The sequence below is a fragment of the Python bivittatus genome, unplaced genomic scaffold (genome assembly GCF_059951505.1).
Source record: "Python bivittatus isolate LINGU-HERP-01145 unplaced genomic scaffold, Pbiv_v1 ctg000310_np1212, whole genome shotgun sequence".
NCBI classification, from domain to species: domain Eukaryota; kingdom Metazoa; phylum Chordata; class Lepidosauria; order Squamata; family Pythonidae; genus Python; species Python bivittatus.
The window spans coordinates 8751638-8770352 of NW_028277054.1; the positions used below are offsets into that span (position 1 = coordinate 8751638).

The 18715-nt window shown below is 40.8% G+C and overlaps 1 protein-coding gene across 1 annotated transcript; it reads left to right on the forward strand.

The window, feature by feature from the left end:
* The first annotated feature begins 337 nt into the window (after positions 1-337).
* IL20RB (interleukin 20 receptor subunit beta) lies at positions 338-18286 on the forward strand. Its single transcript, XM_007429974.3, has 7 exons — positions 338-1148; positions 4582-4708; positions 7821-8011; positions 12132-12256; positions 14083-14233; positions 15244-15389; positions 16915-18286. Exons 1-7 carry the CDS (start codon positions 1091-1093, stop codon positions 17041-17043), a joined length of 927 nt encoding a protein of 308 aa, XP_007430036.2. The 5' UTR covers positions 338-1090; the 3' UTR covers positions 17044-18286.
* Positions 18287-18715: the final 429 nt, after the last annotated feature.

Here is an 18715-nt window from a genome sequence, read left to right on the forward strand (position 1 = left end):
TAGGCCGCTGCCAGCCGGGCGCGGGCAGACCTGGAGCGTGGGGTTGTTTTTCTTCCGTCGGCTTCGTCCTTCCTGCTCTGGAGCCCATTTTCGGACTGATTCCCATCGAAACGCACGTGGAAACGAGAGATTCAAGAGAGCAACCGAACTCCATTTAAACAGACGCTGCAGCCGTCCCGTTCCATCTAGTGTTTCTCAACCTTGGGCGCTTGAAGATGGATGGACTTCAACTCCCAGAATTCCCCAGCCAGCCATGCTGGCTGGGGAATTCTGGGAGTTGAAGTCCACCCATCTTCAAGCGCCCAAGGTTGAGAAACACTGTATGGAAAACTCACTTTCAAAACCAAGCCCTGTCTTCTAGGGACATTTTAGGGCGTATTTTGTTTTCATAACAATGTATATATAGATGGCTGCCCCAGATGGGAGGAATAGATCCATAGGCGGTAACTCTGACCTGTTTGCAACTCAGCCCGTAAACCTGTCATCAAGACGTAATGAAGAGGATTATTAAACTGGAAGTAATGTATATAAGATTAGCAGAAGGGTGTGGGCCTGTTAGGGAGTTGGGCTCTCGCCAGGGGACCCATGACCGAGATTGTCAGTGGGTAAAGCCGAACGAAAGCAGACGAAAGGGTTGGCGTTTCCCGGCTTTGCAAAGCAATAAAAACGTCTGCTCCTGAATTTGGAGGAATTCTTAAGCCCCACTTAAGTCAGTTTCCCCTCAGGTTGTTGATTGCACCATCGCCAGGCCTCGACTGCCAAGTGTTCCCTTCCCTCTCTCACGAGGTCAGTTGCATAACCTGTAGGAAAATACCAGAATGAAATTGCCCAAACCTATTACTGAACCCAAATTAGCCACACCTTTCCAAGCAGTGCAGATGAACATGGAAGAGGAGCGACTGCGGCTGCTGTCACTGCCTAGGTGCCTCCAGTAGCAGCTAATAACCTGTGAGGTCTGTGAAGGGGACCTTGTATTCACCATCAAACAACCCTTCCTCTCATTCCTCCTGAGTATGGAGTTGCTCCTGGCGCAGGAGCGGAAAATGCCGGATCTGGTTATACCTTGGCAAGGTCCCTAAACCGTAAGGAAATGGCCATATGCTTCTGCTTGTTGATCTGCTTTTCTTGGATGCCATGTTTCACTCCAGGTATGTGGCTGTGGCCCCAGTTCAGACCCTTAAGGCGAAGCGAATGACTAAAGTAAGATTTCTAGGAGGACAGACTCAGAGCAAAAAGAGGCAGATTATTTTTGTCCAGAGTTGCAGAAGTTCAACAGATGGGGCTAAGTAGCTGAGTTCAGTAGAAACTGGATGCGGAGAACAGGCAATGCCAATTCAGCTTTCCTAATGGAAGAAAGTTACAGATCCTGTCACAAAATCAGTCCCTTCCTGGGGGTTGCCCCAAATGATCTTTTTCAGCAACCCGATTTAGAGAAGAGGAAAACCTTTTAGGTGATGCTGGTTTTTTTCAGTCTGGAAACCCTTTGAACAAAATTATTGTGCAAAGCTGCTAACATCTTCATGTTGAGAAACAGGTATTTCTAAAATGTCACTCAAGTAGGATTGCCTGTTTTACCAAAGAAAAGAGCAACCTGAAAAATTGATAGAGTGAACATTTCAGCAGGTTTATGCTAGGTATGGTTAAATCTAGACTCATTCTGCCAACAGCTAGGGAGAAAATCACAGGAATTAGCCTTCATGTATAATGTAGCAGTGATGGAGAACAATGCTTGTACTGTAATATCATACCCTGTAATATCTGTGGTGGAGGAGAAGTGGGATATATTAAAAATCTCAACCTTGGCAACTTTAAGATGTCTGGACTTCAACTCCCAGAATTCCCCAGCCAGCATGCTGGTTGGGGAATTCTGGGAATTGAAGTCCAGGCATCTTACAGTTGCTAGGTTTGAGAAACACTGCATTGGGAAGATTGTGATTTTGGTGCAGGAAAGAGGGGATACAATGGGATTAGAGAGAATTATCTTTCAGTGTTTGTGTCGTGTTTGATGCTGGATTCAATCTGGAAGCATCAGCCCAAGGCTGCCTAGAGTCATTTTGGAGCTGGGTGGCCTCAATTAATAAATAAATAATAAACAAGACTGCTTTCTGTAAGCCCAAAAGTGTAATGGGCAAAGCCAGCCGCATTATTCCAGTATACAGGACAGGAAATAGACAACTCGTGCTCCTCGTTCTTGGCAATAGGAAGAATATCAACAATAATAAACTGCAAATAACGTGTTGCCCTTTTATGAAATCAGAAACATGCTGCTTCTGACAGCTGTCTTTTTCTACCTAATACTAGGGACAGTCTCATTCTTTGGCAAATATGGCTATGGCTGAGAAGTTTCACCTCTGAAATCATTCCAGTCCCACTATTCAGGCAGACTTCAGTGGTCAGCTTGTCCAGTGGGTTTTAGTCTCCTAAACTACTAGCCTGCTGCCCTCAAATATAATGAAAGGGGTCATTTCATTGCAAATATTGAAGCAAGCTGTGGCAAAGGTCTTTAGCTTAACAGTAGGGTTTATATCAGTGTTTCTCAACCTTGGGAATTTTAAGATATATGGACCTCAACTCCCAGAATTCCCCAGCCAGAACCATATAAGAACCATAAGTCCCACCCAGTCAGGCAGAGAGGGCATGTTGTGGACCCCGTCAGCAAGAGAATGTTGGCTGGTGGGATTCAGAAGGAGAGCCTTCTCAGCCGTTGGAATATTCTCCTCCCTGAGGTGTGGCGGCCTCCTACCCTCCCGGCTTTACGGAAAGGGCTAAAGACCTGGCTCTGCCAACTTGCATGGGGCAATAAGAGTTTTAATCAATCCTGGGGGTGGCTGGTGCCCTGATGTCACTCCTGAGTTATTCGCCAATACCATCATTCTTGGAATTAATTTATTATTTTTAAGATTATTTTTATATTGTATTTTAATTGATCTCCTGTCAGGCCTAGCCCAAGGAACTCCAAGAGACCATGTAAATTCAGTCCAGCTATGTTTATTAGCTACAACCTCTAGCAAGAATCTTTCTAGACTGAAACCCCAGCTCTCAAGTAATGCCAGCCACAACATTGTGAATTCCTCAGGGAGGTGCCAGTCTCATCCTCATGTATCTCCCACGCTCCTCAGGAGATGTAAGAAAATGTTTTTCTCTCTGAGCCTAGCCTTCATAATTCCATTCCATCACATCTCCTTTGTAAACTGCCCAGAGTCGCTTTTCAATGAGATGGGAGGTGACAAGTTTGATATACGTATATATATATATATATATATATATATATATATATATATATATATATAATAAACAAACAAACAAACAAATAAATTGCATATGCTTAGGTATATATGTACATATATATATGTACTTTTATGTACATATATTCTTATGTATAGGCTATAGGGCTGCCTTCCCCAAGCGATTGTCCTTGAGTTGTGGTTGGGGCTGAAATATTCAGAGCTCCTGAATTAATCAGTTGCTATAGAGTAGCGTCTGGGAAGCAGTTCCACATTTTGGGGTATTTCTGTACCAGAGGCCTGGCTGGGTTATTCCCTCTTTCCAAAGAAAGCTGAGAAATGTAATTTCTGAGTTGGATGGCATATGTGAATGTTTTGTAAATATGGATCCTCTGTTTGGGGACATGTTTTCTCTTTTTTGGAAATGGCTAAGCGGCCCTTATTATGGTGAGCAGGGTAAGGATTGCTACCAACAGGGCTGGCATATGTGGATGGCAACTATCTGCTCAGTCACTAGATGGCAGCAAAAAGGTACAGAAAAAGCTAATGCCTTTGGTGCCATCTAGTGGTCATGCAGATGTTTCAGATATGCAAGCCCTACCAACAGAATCCTTAGCATCCACCGCAAATCACAAACACTAAGAATCTTTGGGGACAAACTATGATGCGTGCATGCAACCCCATTTTAATTGGCTAGGGCAAGTTGAAGGATATAAACAAGCCATAGTTATACTGCATAAGCTATGGTTTAACACAATGTTTGAATATGGTCACTGACTTCAGAAGGACGCACTCATGCGTAACAGAATTGCCATCTTAAGTAAACGTAAAAGGGATGCATTTCCTTACGTAGGAGCTCATAAAACATGTGCTCAGAAAATGCAAAATTCTCACACCAGGAATACAACTTGAGGGAAAATATGTGAACTATGGACAAACATGCATTTATAAGTTTAAACAAAACTGAACTGACACAAAGGCTTCCCCATTCTTAATTAATGTACAAGATCTGGTAATAGTCTTTTTTTTCTAACCTGCATCTTGTAAAACAAATATTGTGCTACGTACCATTTAATTTGAGTTCCGTTTTATTAAAAGCACAATCTGGGGTATATCTGCTAAGAAGTAAATCCCATCGAGTCCCATGATGCTTACTCCTAGGTAAGTTAGCATAGTCTTTCAGCTTAACTAGTAAACTCTTCTGAGCAGTTAGTGTTAATAATTATACCTACATCTGTCATTGATTGTCATAAAGGATTTGATTTGATTTCATAATAATAACCTCAGTGCCCCTAATCCATGAGATAACTTCTCGTTTTCTCTCTTTGTATGTCACTTTGGTGATCCCGACATAAAGCTGCAATATTGGGAGCCCCTCAGAATATTACAATTCTGTCCACCAATATGAAGCACTTTCTGATCTGGAGCCCAGTTGCAGAGATTGTACCTGGCAAGGTCATAAAATATTCGGTCGAGTTTCAAGGGTAAGTTCTTTCATCTTGAATACTGGTTGCCTACAGACGAACCAGCATAACTGATTCTAAATACGTGCTCCTACACTTCTTCACCTTATACCAACCAAATATGTTGGACTAAGGTACTACTAATTATACCAGCTGGAAGTATTAGAAATTACAGTCCAACAAATCTGGATTACTAGATCAGGGACAGCTCTAACTTTTGCTATACTCAGTAGTTAATAGGAGACACCACAGAGGTTTATGGAACTATGTATGCTGTGAAGAACCTGAATAGGGCGAATTGTTCTGTTTCTTCTTGTACTCATACTAGATGGTTGTCTAGCAGGACATTCAAGAGAAATAAAAGGAAATGCTTCATGTGGTGCAAAGTTAATCAGTGAAATTTGGTTCCATGAGGTATAGTTGAGGGCCACCAACTTTAAAAAAGGGTTCAGCAAAGGAGTGTAGACTAAGGCCTTTTCTTCACTAACAGTTTACATCCAAATGGCTTGGCAATCCCATGTTCCCCCTTGATCACACAATGCTGACCTTATTGTGTTTTCCATCTATATTTTTAAGAAGGGTTATATACCAGTCTTTATGTAGTGCTTTACTTTTCCATAGTCATTATTGGCCATTGTTTGAAAAAGAATGTTGACTGGTTAAGCCTTTAGTCCGATCCAGAAGGCTGTACTACTAGGAAGGCTGGCTACCAGGGTGAGATAACTTTTTCCATTGGGCATTTTCGGAGTAGGAAGGACGGGAAGCTGGGAAGGATGGAAAAATGTGTAACACAAAACCACAAAACCAGTAGTAGCATCCTTTGTCACTTCTACCCGTGCAGTAAGTTCAGAAAAATCCACTGAGAGAAATTTGAAAGAAATTCTCAAGCACCTTGACAATAAGGTAGAAAAATAGGAGCCTTTTTGACCGAAGGAAGTTTCTTAGAAACTGCAAGGCAGATTTTTACACAAGATTAGCAGAAGTACCCTGTGTGTGCATGGAAGATGGGTTGACCAGTTCCAAAAGTTGAACTTCTTCAAAATTCCCCAATCATGATTCAAGCGCAGTAAAATAAGATGGCAAAATCCTGAAAAATAACTGTATCACTTTAGACTGCTGGATATACCTTAAGAACCAAACTGCAATGACAAAACCATCTGGGAGAAAATTCTAAACTAGGTCCCTATCTACTAATCTTGTTTTCTACTTTGAAGGAGTTTAAGAATAGCATTTAGAATGTTCTATCTGCTGCTTAGAGTAATGAAATCTCTTTTCCGGCCTCAAAACTTTGCCATGGCATTCTGTTGCATGTATAGACAAGCTAGGCATGCAATGGTATTGCAACAAATTAGCACATGCGTGGTTGGACCTGCAACCCCTGCCAGATTTGTTTGCCTTTGGGCTTCATCACATTGTAATGTAGATGTGTGGTTGCTGGTTGGGACTGAAGAAATGCTTGTATCCAGAAGGGAGATTCACCTACCATCTTTATGTTCTGCTTTCCTCTGTGACATGAACAACCAAAGTAACTGTGGAACATGTGAAAGCACAGTTAGATTATCATCACTAGGAGGTACTTTGGGCCATCCACAGCAGTGTACTTTCAACAGCTACACTCCCTAGATTTTGGTTAAATAAAGCATGGCTTAGTGTGACATGGGAACAAGAGTTATGCGTTCTTTGAAAATGATTGGGAAAAAGTATTTTGAACCTCATACAAGCACAGCACTACTACTACTACTACTACTACTACTACTACTACTATTATTATTATTATTATTATTATTATTATTATTATTATTATTATTTCCTGCATGAGCCTGAAATAAGATGCAGTTGCTTTAAAAAGTGGATTCATTCTCATCTGTTGACCACTTCTGCTAGTTATGGATCACTGAATTGATTTCAGTCACAGTTAAGATCGTCCTATATAGATAGCATTAATCTAATGTTACTTTGCAATAACTTGTTCAATCTGCACAGCTTGTAAATCTCTTTCTTTTTTCTTGGTGGTGCTTTAAAAGATCTGTTAAGATAAAATGAACTTTTTAAAGTTGATTAATTAAAGTTAATGTGACTCTGAAAGCAGCTGCAGGTTTTCTTTTTCAGGGTTGTCTGGAAGTCCCTCAAAAGGGAAACTGTAAGAGAAGCTTTAATGAACAGCAGAGACCACTCATGCATGGTTCAAAGTAATTCTTTCTAATCAGTTTGAAAGGGTTACTGGTTGCACAGCCTTGCAGGGACCCTTAGACTGAGTACACATGTGGATTAAAGTTTAGACTTCTTTTTTATCAAATAACAACAGTAATAATAATAAATAAAACTTCTAGCTGAAGGATGCGAATCTTGTGGTCTTCCAGATATAGCAAAATGAGAACTTCCAGCAGCCCTAGCTAGCATTAACTAGGGTTAATTAATTAGTTTATTATTTAAATTATTTAATGCAATTTAAATTCAAATAAATTATTTAATTAGCATCCATTAGGTTTAATTAATTAGTGAGAAATTAAATCTGGGAATTGTAATTCAGCTATATTTATTTATTTATTTATTAAATTTGTATGCTGCCCAACTCCCAACAACTCTGGGTGGCTCACAAGTGAAAACATATATTAAAATAAAAAATCTGGAGGGCCCTGACTTCCTTTTTCTTCCATTAGATCCACCAACTAGAGCCAGTTACAAGATGCAAGCTGAAAGTAATATGGTGATTCAGGAAACAAGAGTTACTGCAGATAATTCCAGCATACTTTGAGCCACCCTCCCCTACTAGGGATTAGGGATTCTAACAGCCTAAAGATTGTTAAAGTGTTAACCATTTGGAATCAGATCTTGCTGGTTGGCTGCACATGATCCACTCATCAGTTGATCTATCCATTTTTGAACTTTTGAACATGAATCCAGGGATACCTTATCTCAGAGCTGCATTGAAGTTACAAATTTTAAGCAGGCTATCAAGGAAATAATGTTGCTTATGAACTGGCCCTTGCTATTTTATTTATTATATTTACTGTATATGTCACCAAATCAAATGACTCATGGTTTTTGTTTTTGTTTTTGAGGAAATGTGATGAAGGTCTGATCTTTTCTACAAAGAAGCTGACATTGCTGGCTTTTTCCTAAATATGTCTAGGGAATATGAGAGAGACTATGCCAATGACAGCTGGATTCCCATTGCAGAATGTACAGACGTTAGTGTTACTCAGTGTGATATCACAGAAGACATATCTGCTACTGTGCCATATAATCTCCGGGTTAGAGCATCTATGGGGACACAGGCCTCCCCATGGGCCACTCTCAATGGCTTCTTCAATCGTGTCACAAGTAAGTCCATCCCTTTCCGTTCCTTGTTAGGAAATCTCACAACCCAGCCCCTGTCTGAATGAGTTCAGTCTTGAGCCTTGTTTTGTTGAAATCAGATCTAGCCTCAACACCTGGCAACAGGGGACAGCTGCGAAGATGCCACTTCCCAGAGAAGGACCACCACCCTGATGTCTGTTTGCAACAGCCATTCTGAGCTGCTCTTTAATATTTCCCACAGTGACCAAAAGCATGTTATTCTTCCAAGGCATTGGTGACATTCAAAACAACAGCTCAAGGTGATCTATCATTGTCACCATAAAGCGATACCCACAGGGTATGGTCAGAAAAGTCAAGATAGTGACCATGACGGTGTGATTGAAGCGCCACCTGTTTTTTATGTGCAATGCACATAAGAACAGGTGGAGCTTCGATCACACCCTCACAGCCGTCTTCCTGACTTTTTTGATCATACCGTGCAGATGCCTTTGCCACCAGATGAGTTGCGAATGGAGTAGATACCTTGTTGAGGGTTCTATCAAACCATTCTTACCAGTTTGATAAATGTGGGTCTGTAACACTCAACATTTCAGAATCAGATATAATGACCTGATTATTTCAATGTGCCTCTCATAGCACAATTTTTGTTGTTGTTTCTTCCTCACTGCCCTGGCCTATATTCCATCTCTAGCCCTAAGTGGGTAGTTTTCATATGCATCCAATTAACAATTACCTCCAAATAAATATATATTTATGTTTATAGCAAGGGTAGAGAACTTTTTACAGCCCAATTCAGGGAGAGGCCTGAAGGTATGCTGCAGTTTTGAAGGGGCCAGAGTTAACACTGATAGAGCCAACAAAAAAGATACTAAATAATCAAGGGCATAGACCAGTGTTTCTCAACCTTAGCCACTTTAAGAGGTGTGGACTTCAACTTCCAGAATTCCCCAGCCAGCATGGCTGGCTGGGGAATTCTGGGAGTTGAAGTCCACACCTCTTAAAGTGGCCAAGGTTGAGAAACACTGGCATAGACTTTTCTCTACATGCTTACTGAGAAGTAAGTAAGAGCATGGATTGTTCTGCATGATTGCTCAGAAATGACTCTCACTAGATTCAGTGCAGCTTGTTCCCAGGTAAGCATGTATAAGATTATAAATTGCTTATAGGAAATGAAGTAGGTCTGTGGATTATTTTGGATACAGGACAAAAAAGCTGCTTTGGAGTACGCTGGGTCTTCAGCATAGCACTTGTCTGCAACTATTTAAAGCAGCTGCATCGGGAGGGGCAGGACTGTGTGGCTGCTTTCCTGACTGGAGATGAGGCCTGAAACTTGTATTAGGGTTATAATTCAATTGGAAATAATGCAACCTTTCTAAGCCACCATTCACATTCCGATTCAGGAGAATGCTTAGGAACAATAAATCAGAAAAGTCAGCATAACAGACTAAGAACTCTCTTTAATGAAAAGGCAGCTGAAATAATATGTTTTAAGAGCCGGTCTACTCAGTGGAAAGAGGAAAAGACTAATATGGACCATACAGGAAGGAATTCCACAAGGAAGGCACTAGCATGGCAAAGACTCTTAAATTTGCAAGCCTGGTTGCCTGTAACTCTGAGCAAAGGAGTAAAGCCCTTGTTGTAGATCTTAATACTCAGGCAGGCTCATACTGGTCTAGTTTTTTTTCCCCCCAGCAAATTTGCTTCCAAACTCTAAACAGCAAAGCTCACGCTTTGGATTGAATCAAAGTGAATCCTTTGCCACTGCAGCAGTTCAAAAGATGAGTACAGTCTCATCTCAGAGTTGCCCTTGATAGCATCTGGATCCACTAGCTAAATTTCTGAACGACATTCAAAGGCAACATCTACACAATGTTTTGGTGGCAAAGGGCCACACATAACCAATTTGGGATGGGAGGGGTTGGCAGTGGTGGTGGCTGAGAGCCACAAAGTAGGTTTACATATATAGATTGGACTGACTGTAGACGGTTTGGTGTTTTGTTTTTTGTTTTGTATTATTATTATTATTATTATTATTCAGCTATTTTAGAACTTACAATACCATTTTCATGAGTTACTCAACTCAAAATAGCAAGAAACTTGTCATTTTCCAGCAGCAAAGAGGGCCTTGTTGGCCAAAAGAGGTTGCTACCTCCATCCTGCCTAAAGTGCCATTGCAGTTATCTTGTCTAGCTAGAACTAGAGCATGAGTAAGAGATTATTTATTACTACAGAAGGCACCTGGGGGCAAATATGACATTCAAACAACCCAGGAAACATTTCATGTCCAAGCAAGATTGCTAAATGCCTGGCTTTAGTGATAGAACTCAGGTTCCATCCCACTTTAGCCCTAAGGAGTCTCTAATAGAAAAACAAGAATAGGTCAGGAGAAATAGAAGAAACAAAACATGCTCATCTCAGGTATACAGTTACGGGATCATGCCTTAAAAATTCAGCACATTTTATTTATTTATTTATTTATTTATTTATTTATTTATTTATTTATTTAATATGCTGCCCATCTTGCCTCTGAGAAAAAAAATCTCTCTCTAAGACAAAGGATGGTGACTTTTTCTGGGTCCCATGTGTCATCAGATGTTCTTGTGCAATAGCTTCGTGCCTAAAAAGCTCTAAAGAGTTTCCCAAACCAAATAAAACCAGACCTGCCCCAAATCTCATTAGGTTTGGTAATCTTGCAAGATTTCAGTAATTTTGAAGCATTTCTTATTTTAATTTAATAAGGGACTGTGGCATTTTTTGTGAAACCAGGGGATGCCCTGGCACTCACAATGTTGAAGTGATGATACCTGTTATAAAGTGCACCAACACAAGACCCAAGCACCTGTTTTTAGATCCATGTCCTTCCCGGTTGGTCAAAGCCTCCAAGGAGATGTCATACGGTCAGGTCCATGCTGTGGCAAATTCATCCTTGAGAGAGGGCGTGGTTTCCCCTTGAAGGAGACAGTGGTGTAGCTCCTCCCCAAGAATGATCACCTTGAATGATGCAGATTATCTAGACCCTCTTCAGTTGGGTTTCAAGCTTAGACCTAGTATGGAGATAGGATTGGTCATAGTTGTTGATGACCTTTGGCAGAGCTGGGACAGAAGTAGTCACCTATCCTGATTCTTTTTAGACTTAGATTCTTCTCTTAGCAGCTTTCAGTATCATTGACCATGGGACTGGGAAGCATAGTGTTGCAGTGGTTCTCTGGCTTCCTCTGTGGTTGATTGAAATCAGTGTTGACAGAGGAGGAGATGTTGGATCCCAAACCCCTCATCTTTGGAGTACCACAGGACTCAATGCTCTCACCCCACCTGTTCAATGTCTATATGGAAAGGTCATCTTAGACACAGGGTGTGGTATCTTCTGTATGCCTCAATACTCAGTTGTATATCTAGATCCCTGATTGACTAAGTGGTTCTGTCAAAGTCTTGTCCCAGTTTGTGCTGGCACTGAGGTTCTGGATGAGGAGAAACAAGCTTAGGCTCAACCCTAACAAGACCTAGAGTCTCCAGGTTTATGGACCTCTCATTTCTGAGGATTTTCCATTCTTAGTTCTAAATAGGGTCACATTCTCCCAGGTGGAACCAGAACAGTATCCTCCCAGAGATCCAAACAACCCTGACGCTGCTCTCTTTTAGACAAACCTTAAAAGAACTTGCTGATTCCCCAGGTACTGAGCTAAGGTATGGTGTGGGCTGATGGGGCGGGGAGTGTAGTTTTTCTGTTATTGTCTGTTGTCTCCCTGTTTGGCCATCTTTTCCTTTTTTACAGTTTTGATTATTGTACCAACCCTTTATGTTTCTCATTTGTATACCACCCATAGTCACTCTCAGTGGGAAGCCAAAAAAATGTGATTAAGACAATAAATGAATTGTTAGCCCAGAAAGCTTTCAGGTGAACGGGAAGGTGTGAACATTCAAATATATAAATAATATATGATGACGCTGCTTCTTAATTTCACACTTTTTAGGGTTTTTTACCCATTTTACCCTTAATTTAAATCTTGATTTCTATCTTCTTTGTAATGTTTAACTTCTGTAAACCGCCTAGGGTCCATCCGGTTTCAGGCAGTTAGATAAACTGTACTAATTAATTAATTAAGACTGCCACATACTGAATATGGATCCCTTTTCTTTTTTATAGCATCCCTCATTCCGCCAATGTTGACTGTCACTGCTGATGGATATCACTTGCTAGCAGAACTAGAACATCTAGGGCCTGCCTTTGAATTTTGGATATTTTACTGGAAGAAAGGCCCAGAGCCTACGGTAAGTTCTGAACTTGTTTCTGACCTGCAAATGTTCATTTGGATGGGTTGGAAGGCAGGAAAGTTTCCTTACTGGGCAAGGTTGAATCATTGGGCCATCCTGAAGCTCTGACAGAAACTCTGGACATTGTTAACAGCGTAGCACTGCAGTGACTCATCCTCCCTTCTTCGTGGTTTCCTGTCATAAAGTAGACAGGGAAGTAGAAACATGGGATCATTTTGGTTCCTGCGTGTGGCAATTCAGCCATCCTGTTTGGAAACATGAGCATGTTCACCTATTGCAACCAATATTAAAACTTGGTTTTGAATCCCACTGCAATTGCAGTGTCTTAATTTTTTTTTCCATTTGTAGTATATTGCCTAAGTGGAATAAAAATATTAATAATAAGAAAACACACCCTGACAATCAAAGTATGAGTAGTGATGTTTGCATAGATTTTCCCAGTTGTAACATGGCTATGAAAGCTGGACTGTCAAAAAGGCTGAAGAAAAACGTATGTCTCTGAACTGTGGGGCTGAAGAAAATTGCTAAGGGTATCTTAGACTGCAAGAAGAACAAATAATTAAACATCAGATATAGTAAAACTATGCAGCTCCTGGGAAGCATTAATAAGGAAGCTGAATGTTAAATATTTTGGACAAAAGATGCAAAGGAGAGAGTCATTAGAGAAGAGCCTGAGTTTGGAAAGATCAAAGGCAATTAAAAAAAGACAATAGAAGACAACATGACTAGATAGTATCACTGATGACACAAAGAGGAGGTTAAAGGAACTCATGATCATCCTGGCAAACTGACATCCATCAAGACATAAGGAGTTAGGAGCCACTGAACCATCAAAGAAAAACAACAGTGCATAAATATTAGTACTTCTATGTAATAGGCGTTTTTATTAGTTGAAATGCAGGAAAAGGCCTTTTTCCTTGCAGTGCCCAAGGTTAGCTGGGTTGCCTGGTCAAAGAAGCCTCTGATGCCCAGCTTCTCTCTCATTGGGGCCTATTGACCATATTTGCCAGGGCGTTCTCTGAAGAAAGTCCAGCCGTGCTTTTAATTTCTCACAGTGCCCCAAAGGAATGCTAGGTTTGGAGGATTCTAGGAGAATTGAAGAGAAACTAAAACCAGCTACTTGGTGCTATTCGTAATGCTGGACAAGAAAGAAACGATTTGGTGGGAGGGAGGGCCATGACAATTAGCAGCAGTGGCCCTTGCCAAATTCCCAAGTTGTGAAACTGCCTACTTTAGAAAGGCCGACTTTATTGGTATTTCAGCATGGTGCTAAACATTTCTGATAGGCTGCATTTTTTGTACGTGGTTTAGGCTTGTTCTTTTGTTTTTATGTGTTGCTCCTCTGTGATTATCAATCTTTGGTTTTAGTCTGCTCCTTTGTTTCTTTTAACTGTTTTACTGATTGCAAATTGCAAATCAATAAAGCAGTATATTGCACTACAGAATGATTTAACTTCCCAGAACTGCTTAATTGGCTATCAGACCTAAGTGGCATGCAGCAGTTTTGTAACCTGAATTTGCCTACCATTCCAGTATATATTTTCCTCACTCCTTGTTATCGTTCCAAGCCTCCAGGTTGAATCTCAAAATCAAAATATATAAAAACAGTTCAGTGTGTAAGTACCTGAAATTCAAAACCACTTGCCTTTCCTTTAGATTTTGGTGGCATCCTGCACAAATACAGTGTGGTGGTTTTTCTGGTTTTTCTTGTGATTGTGGCTGAGGAAAGGCAAACCAATCCAGTTAAGCAGATTATTTAACCTAACACGTGGAAATTCCCTTCAGCCTGGATTTGTTTTTCACTCCATATTTTGTGCAACTAGGTTTACCGCAAAGTGGTGAGAGAGAGCACCACCACTGTGCATCTGGAGACTATGGAGGCTGGAGCTGAATATTGTGTGAAAGCTCAGACTTATGTGGAGGCTATCAACAGGAGCAGCAATTTCAGCGAGGTGCAGTGTGTGACCCCGGAAGGTGAGAACAAGGTGGATAAAATGCGTGGACTGGGTTTGCAGATTTGGCTAAGCTGTTGGTCATATCCACTCACCAGAGGGAGCAGAACCAAAAGACTTGAACCATTGGCAGAGATGGGAATGGGGGGGAGTTTAAAGGGTAAAATTGGTGTATTATTATTGTATTAAGCTTCACAAGGCCTTAAAGAGTCCATTGCACCCCTTAAAACCCCATCTTGCTCCCCAAATTGGGCCACTTTCCCCCTTTTGAGGGATCTAAGGGGCAAAATCAGTAATTTACCTCTCTTAATTCCCTCCAACAACTTTCTCAAATGGAGAAAAAAGCAAAATATGTTGCAGCCACTCTTTCCAACAATATTACATTGATGTTTGTCTGCTACCTGGCCCCTGGGCAAGGAACAAAAACGAACTGAAGACTCTAGGCCATCCATTTGCTAACACATAGTTGGTTTACTAAATGAACTATATTTGGTTTGTAAGGCTAGTCATCAATCATGGTTTGCAAAGCACAATCGTTGGGTTTAGTAGATCCAGTTATAAAGTTGAGGGGGAGTTTATAGGCTCTTTCAAATAAACGATGGAATCATAGATTTGTATGGGGCCTTCATAGTTATCTAGTCCTACCTATTCAAGTTAGGAAATTCACAAGTAAAACATCTTAGCAAACAGTTGCCCAGCTTCTGCCTGAAGACCTCTAGTGAAGAATAACCCAGCTGACTTGGTAATAGATTTTGTTATCTCTTGTGTGACCTAAAATTTTCTCTCTAAGGCTATCCAGACTATATCTCAGTGAACACAAATTCCTTATTGGACACATTGATCCAGGAAAAGTTTGCTAATAACACATGTCCAAGAGATGTGCAGAAGAAACTTGCCCAGTTTAAAAACAATTTGGAGAATACGCAAAAGCCACTGAGAACACTAATTGCAAAATGCATCTATTCTGTTTCCAAATATTTTCAATGCAGAGCCTTCATTGAGATATTAATGAATGTTTCCCTTTGCCTCCAGATGGCAAAGCCATACTGTTGAGCTTTGCCCCACTTTTCCTGGTTATTTTTTTTGTGGCTGTTTTGGTCCTTCCTTTCCTGGCTTGGAAAACATGTCGGATCTGCCAGTATTCCTTCTGCCCAGATGAGGTCCTTCCAGATACTTTGGTAAGAAGCTCTGTTTGATGTTTCAGCTGTGCTTCTGGGCTCACTCCCATATCCTTCTAATGTTGCCTCAAAGATGCCTTGCTTAGCATGTGACATGCTAAGGACATGTCTTCGTGACACAGCTTTCATCTCATTCCCAGCTGAGACCATTCCATTTCATATTTATCCTATCCAATGTTGAAATGCAATCTTCCATCTCCCAACACAAGCCTTGCTCTACTGTATGCATGATCTGTGGCAGTTCAGCAGCAGCCAGTTGATGGGATATGACCAGTTCCTATTTCCTGCTTCTGGCTGCTGTGGGTACACCCTCTCTTTTCTGATCACACTTGGCAAGTTCTCTCAGTAGCCATTTTCTGTTGGGCAGCAGGTGTGATCAGGCACCAGGGTTCTGATGGACAGAGAGGTAATCTATGAATTATCCATGGGGTGAGTGGGGACTGCAGTGCTTAATCTGTGTGGTGAGTGGGGGCTTCTCAGTAAAGCAGGAAGAGTGGAAAGCCCCCACCCCCATCAATCAAGTTCTGACCCCAGCCCCGCCCCACATTAGGAAGAGCAATGGCTGGAGATCTTTCCTGCAGGCAGGAAGTCCACCAATCACTTTCCTTAACTCATCTCCACATTAAAATTGTGAGGACAGCATTACTCACTGGCCTCTTAAGGAGACATAATAGAAATCAGCTGGTGAGACTGAGCAGATTATGTCATCTCACAGACTGGAGAAAAGCTTGTTAAACCAGCTGTCTGGATGTGTACTTAATACTGTTATCCCGGAGAAGGTATACTGCCTATTGCATTAAGAAGCTACATACAAATGTTTATTGAACGATTATTTGCCAGTGGTATATTGTTTTCCTTTGTTTACTGAGGTTTTCAAGGAATTCTGTTTTTATTAACATTTATAGCCCACATTTTTTCTGAGAACGTCTTGTATTATCCTGTTCTCCTGAGAATGTATCTGGTCTCATTTAACAGGCACCTTAACTTGTATCGTTCCAGTCCAGGCTGTTGATGCTTAGAGGTTTCACCTTCCAAAGGAGGATTCCCAAGATGGTTAGGCACTGAGGGATCTCTGGGATCTCTTTGGATCAGTTTGCAACCTGGTTTGCCTAACACAGAGGATTTTAGGATTTAGGTGGCTGTAATGTGGGTGGTTACATTATTGGACCAATCAATGCTAGGCATCAGAAGACAAGTTACAAAAATTTAGAGTGACATATGCAGAATAGCCCAAGACACTTGGGACAGAACATGTATAGTTTTATATTTCAGCTTTGCCCAAGTTGGCTTTTTCCAGATCTTTTGGACAAAGATTTCTGAATTCTCAGCCTCTTGGCTGAGATCTCTGGAAATTGTAATGTGATGCATTTCAAGTACAACATCTTGGGGAAGGCTGTGGTATTGTATTTATTTATTTTTTTAGAATGTTAGGTACATCATCTTCTCTGTGGGTGAAGTAGACTTCTGCAGTAGAAGGGATGTTTCTAGGTGTTTTGCTCCACTTAGCTTACTTTTTCTCTTCTAGAAGCTAACAGCATCACCTGCTAAGATACTAAAGGACAGGGGAGAAGAGATGGAGAAGTGTGATGAATCGGTACAAGTGTTGCCTTCTGAGGAGATTCTGCTTCATTTTTGGATCCATGAAACTCTTTAATATCACTCTGAAGACACTAATTGCAAACTGAGATTACCAGTCTTGCCCTCCTTCTTGCCCCTTCCTCAGGCACACACAAGTTTTCTACTGAGAAGTACAGACTGCACAAAGAGGGGAACCAAAAATATGTTTGGTATAAGGGAGAAGTTCTACCAGCCTGTGCGGCCTGTGCTCAACATTTTAGAGGAAGATTGGAGTTGACGTCTCCATCCTTACTTGACAGAGAAGTGCAGCCAAGCTGCGGAGTGAAAGGAAAACAGATAATCTACACAGCCATTTACTGTACTATTGTCTATTTAATTGGGATTTAAGGATCTTGAGCTGATTCCATTCCACTGTATTTTTTGGTCCTTAGAAGGGTAGTATTGGAAAGAGGCATTAAGTCCAAGTCAGTTTTGCAGATCATGCCTGCAAGCAAGGAGGAACAGGGAGAAATATTGGGAGGTACTCTGTCTTAGTAATAGAGTATACTCCTCTGTAAGAAAGCAAGTTGCATGAAATGGATCTTTATGGGATTATTTATTATAGTCCTCATGGGCTTTAGCCACAGGCCTTCAAGTATTCAGAAAGCAATGGTGATCTAGATTTCCACTAGATTTCCACTATTACAGAAAGGCAATCAATGAGAGCCTGAAACTCAGAAGTTTGGGTTGAGCTTCAGTGGATCATTCAGAGAGAAATCAGTTGTTCAAAGAAAGGCTCAGTCCATAGTCATTCCTAGGCACAGCGACCTACTCTAACTATTCATTGTGATATTGTCATTCCATGAGTGGCTGCAAATCAGATCAATAAGAGAAGGTCCTCTTTTTCGTGTATGAGTTTTAGAATCAAATACAGAATTCATCAACTCATGGCTAGTTTGCTGGATGTATTTTGGAGCAATTTCTTCATTTTCCAGGTTACTAGATAGCTGTCTACTTCCAGCTGCTGAATCCAACTGAGAAAACTTGGCTGTTTTCCACAAGTTGAAGTACTTACTCCAGAACTGGAATTCCAAGTTCGGAAGCTTTCTATTCCTGGACCAGATTTTAAATGAAAAAAAAAAAGTTTTTCTCTGCTTGTGCTTTTTAACTATGCAAGCACTGAAATGCTTAAATATGTATTTTAAATACTAAACTGAGCTTTTATTTACTATGTGATTGTACATGTGACTTTTAAGTTCAGTTCACAGACTCAAAGGTCTAAGAATTGGTGTAAACCTTTGTGTATTTCTTATACCAGCCATAAAACAGTCATACATCTAGCTGTGTATCTGTATTTTACAGTCTGATCACTCCTAAGATTTGCTATGGCTACAAACAAATGTGTGGTAAGACATCACGTAATGCAAAATTATTACTATGGGGCTGGGGGGAGGGCACTAAGCTCTAGCAGATTCAAATAGGTTAAGCGGCTTGGTTCACATTTCACACTAAGCCATAATGTGGCTTGTTTAGTTTTGGCTTATTATGTTGTGAAAATCCAGGTGTTGTGACTTGTAGATAGCTTATGACGTAGCATGAGATGAACCTACACATAAAATATACTGCAACAACTCTAGCAAAAGCAGATTGCATAGTGATGTCAAAAGATCCTTTTAGCATTGCTAAATTTTTCCCTTACATATCTGCCTGTACCTTTAACAAGTGCACAGAAGGCAGAATCTTAATCAGTCCAGCATTTTGTGTCACTG

Excerpts from the sequence above, each read along its gene's own strand:
- IL20RB (XM_007429974.3), top strand. The coding sequence starts at position 1,091 with ATGGCCATATGCTTCTGCTTGTTGATCTGCTTTTCTTGGATGCCATGT. Across the intron at positions 1,149-4,581 it reads GATGCCATGTTTCACTCCAG|CTGCAATATTGGGAGCCCCT; the intron begins GTATGTGGCTGT and ends CCCGACATAAAG. Across the intron at positions 15,390-16,914 it reads AGGTCCTTCCAGATACTTTG|AAGCTAACAGCATCACCTGC; the intron begins GTAAGAAGCTCT and ends TTTCTCTTCTAG.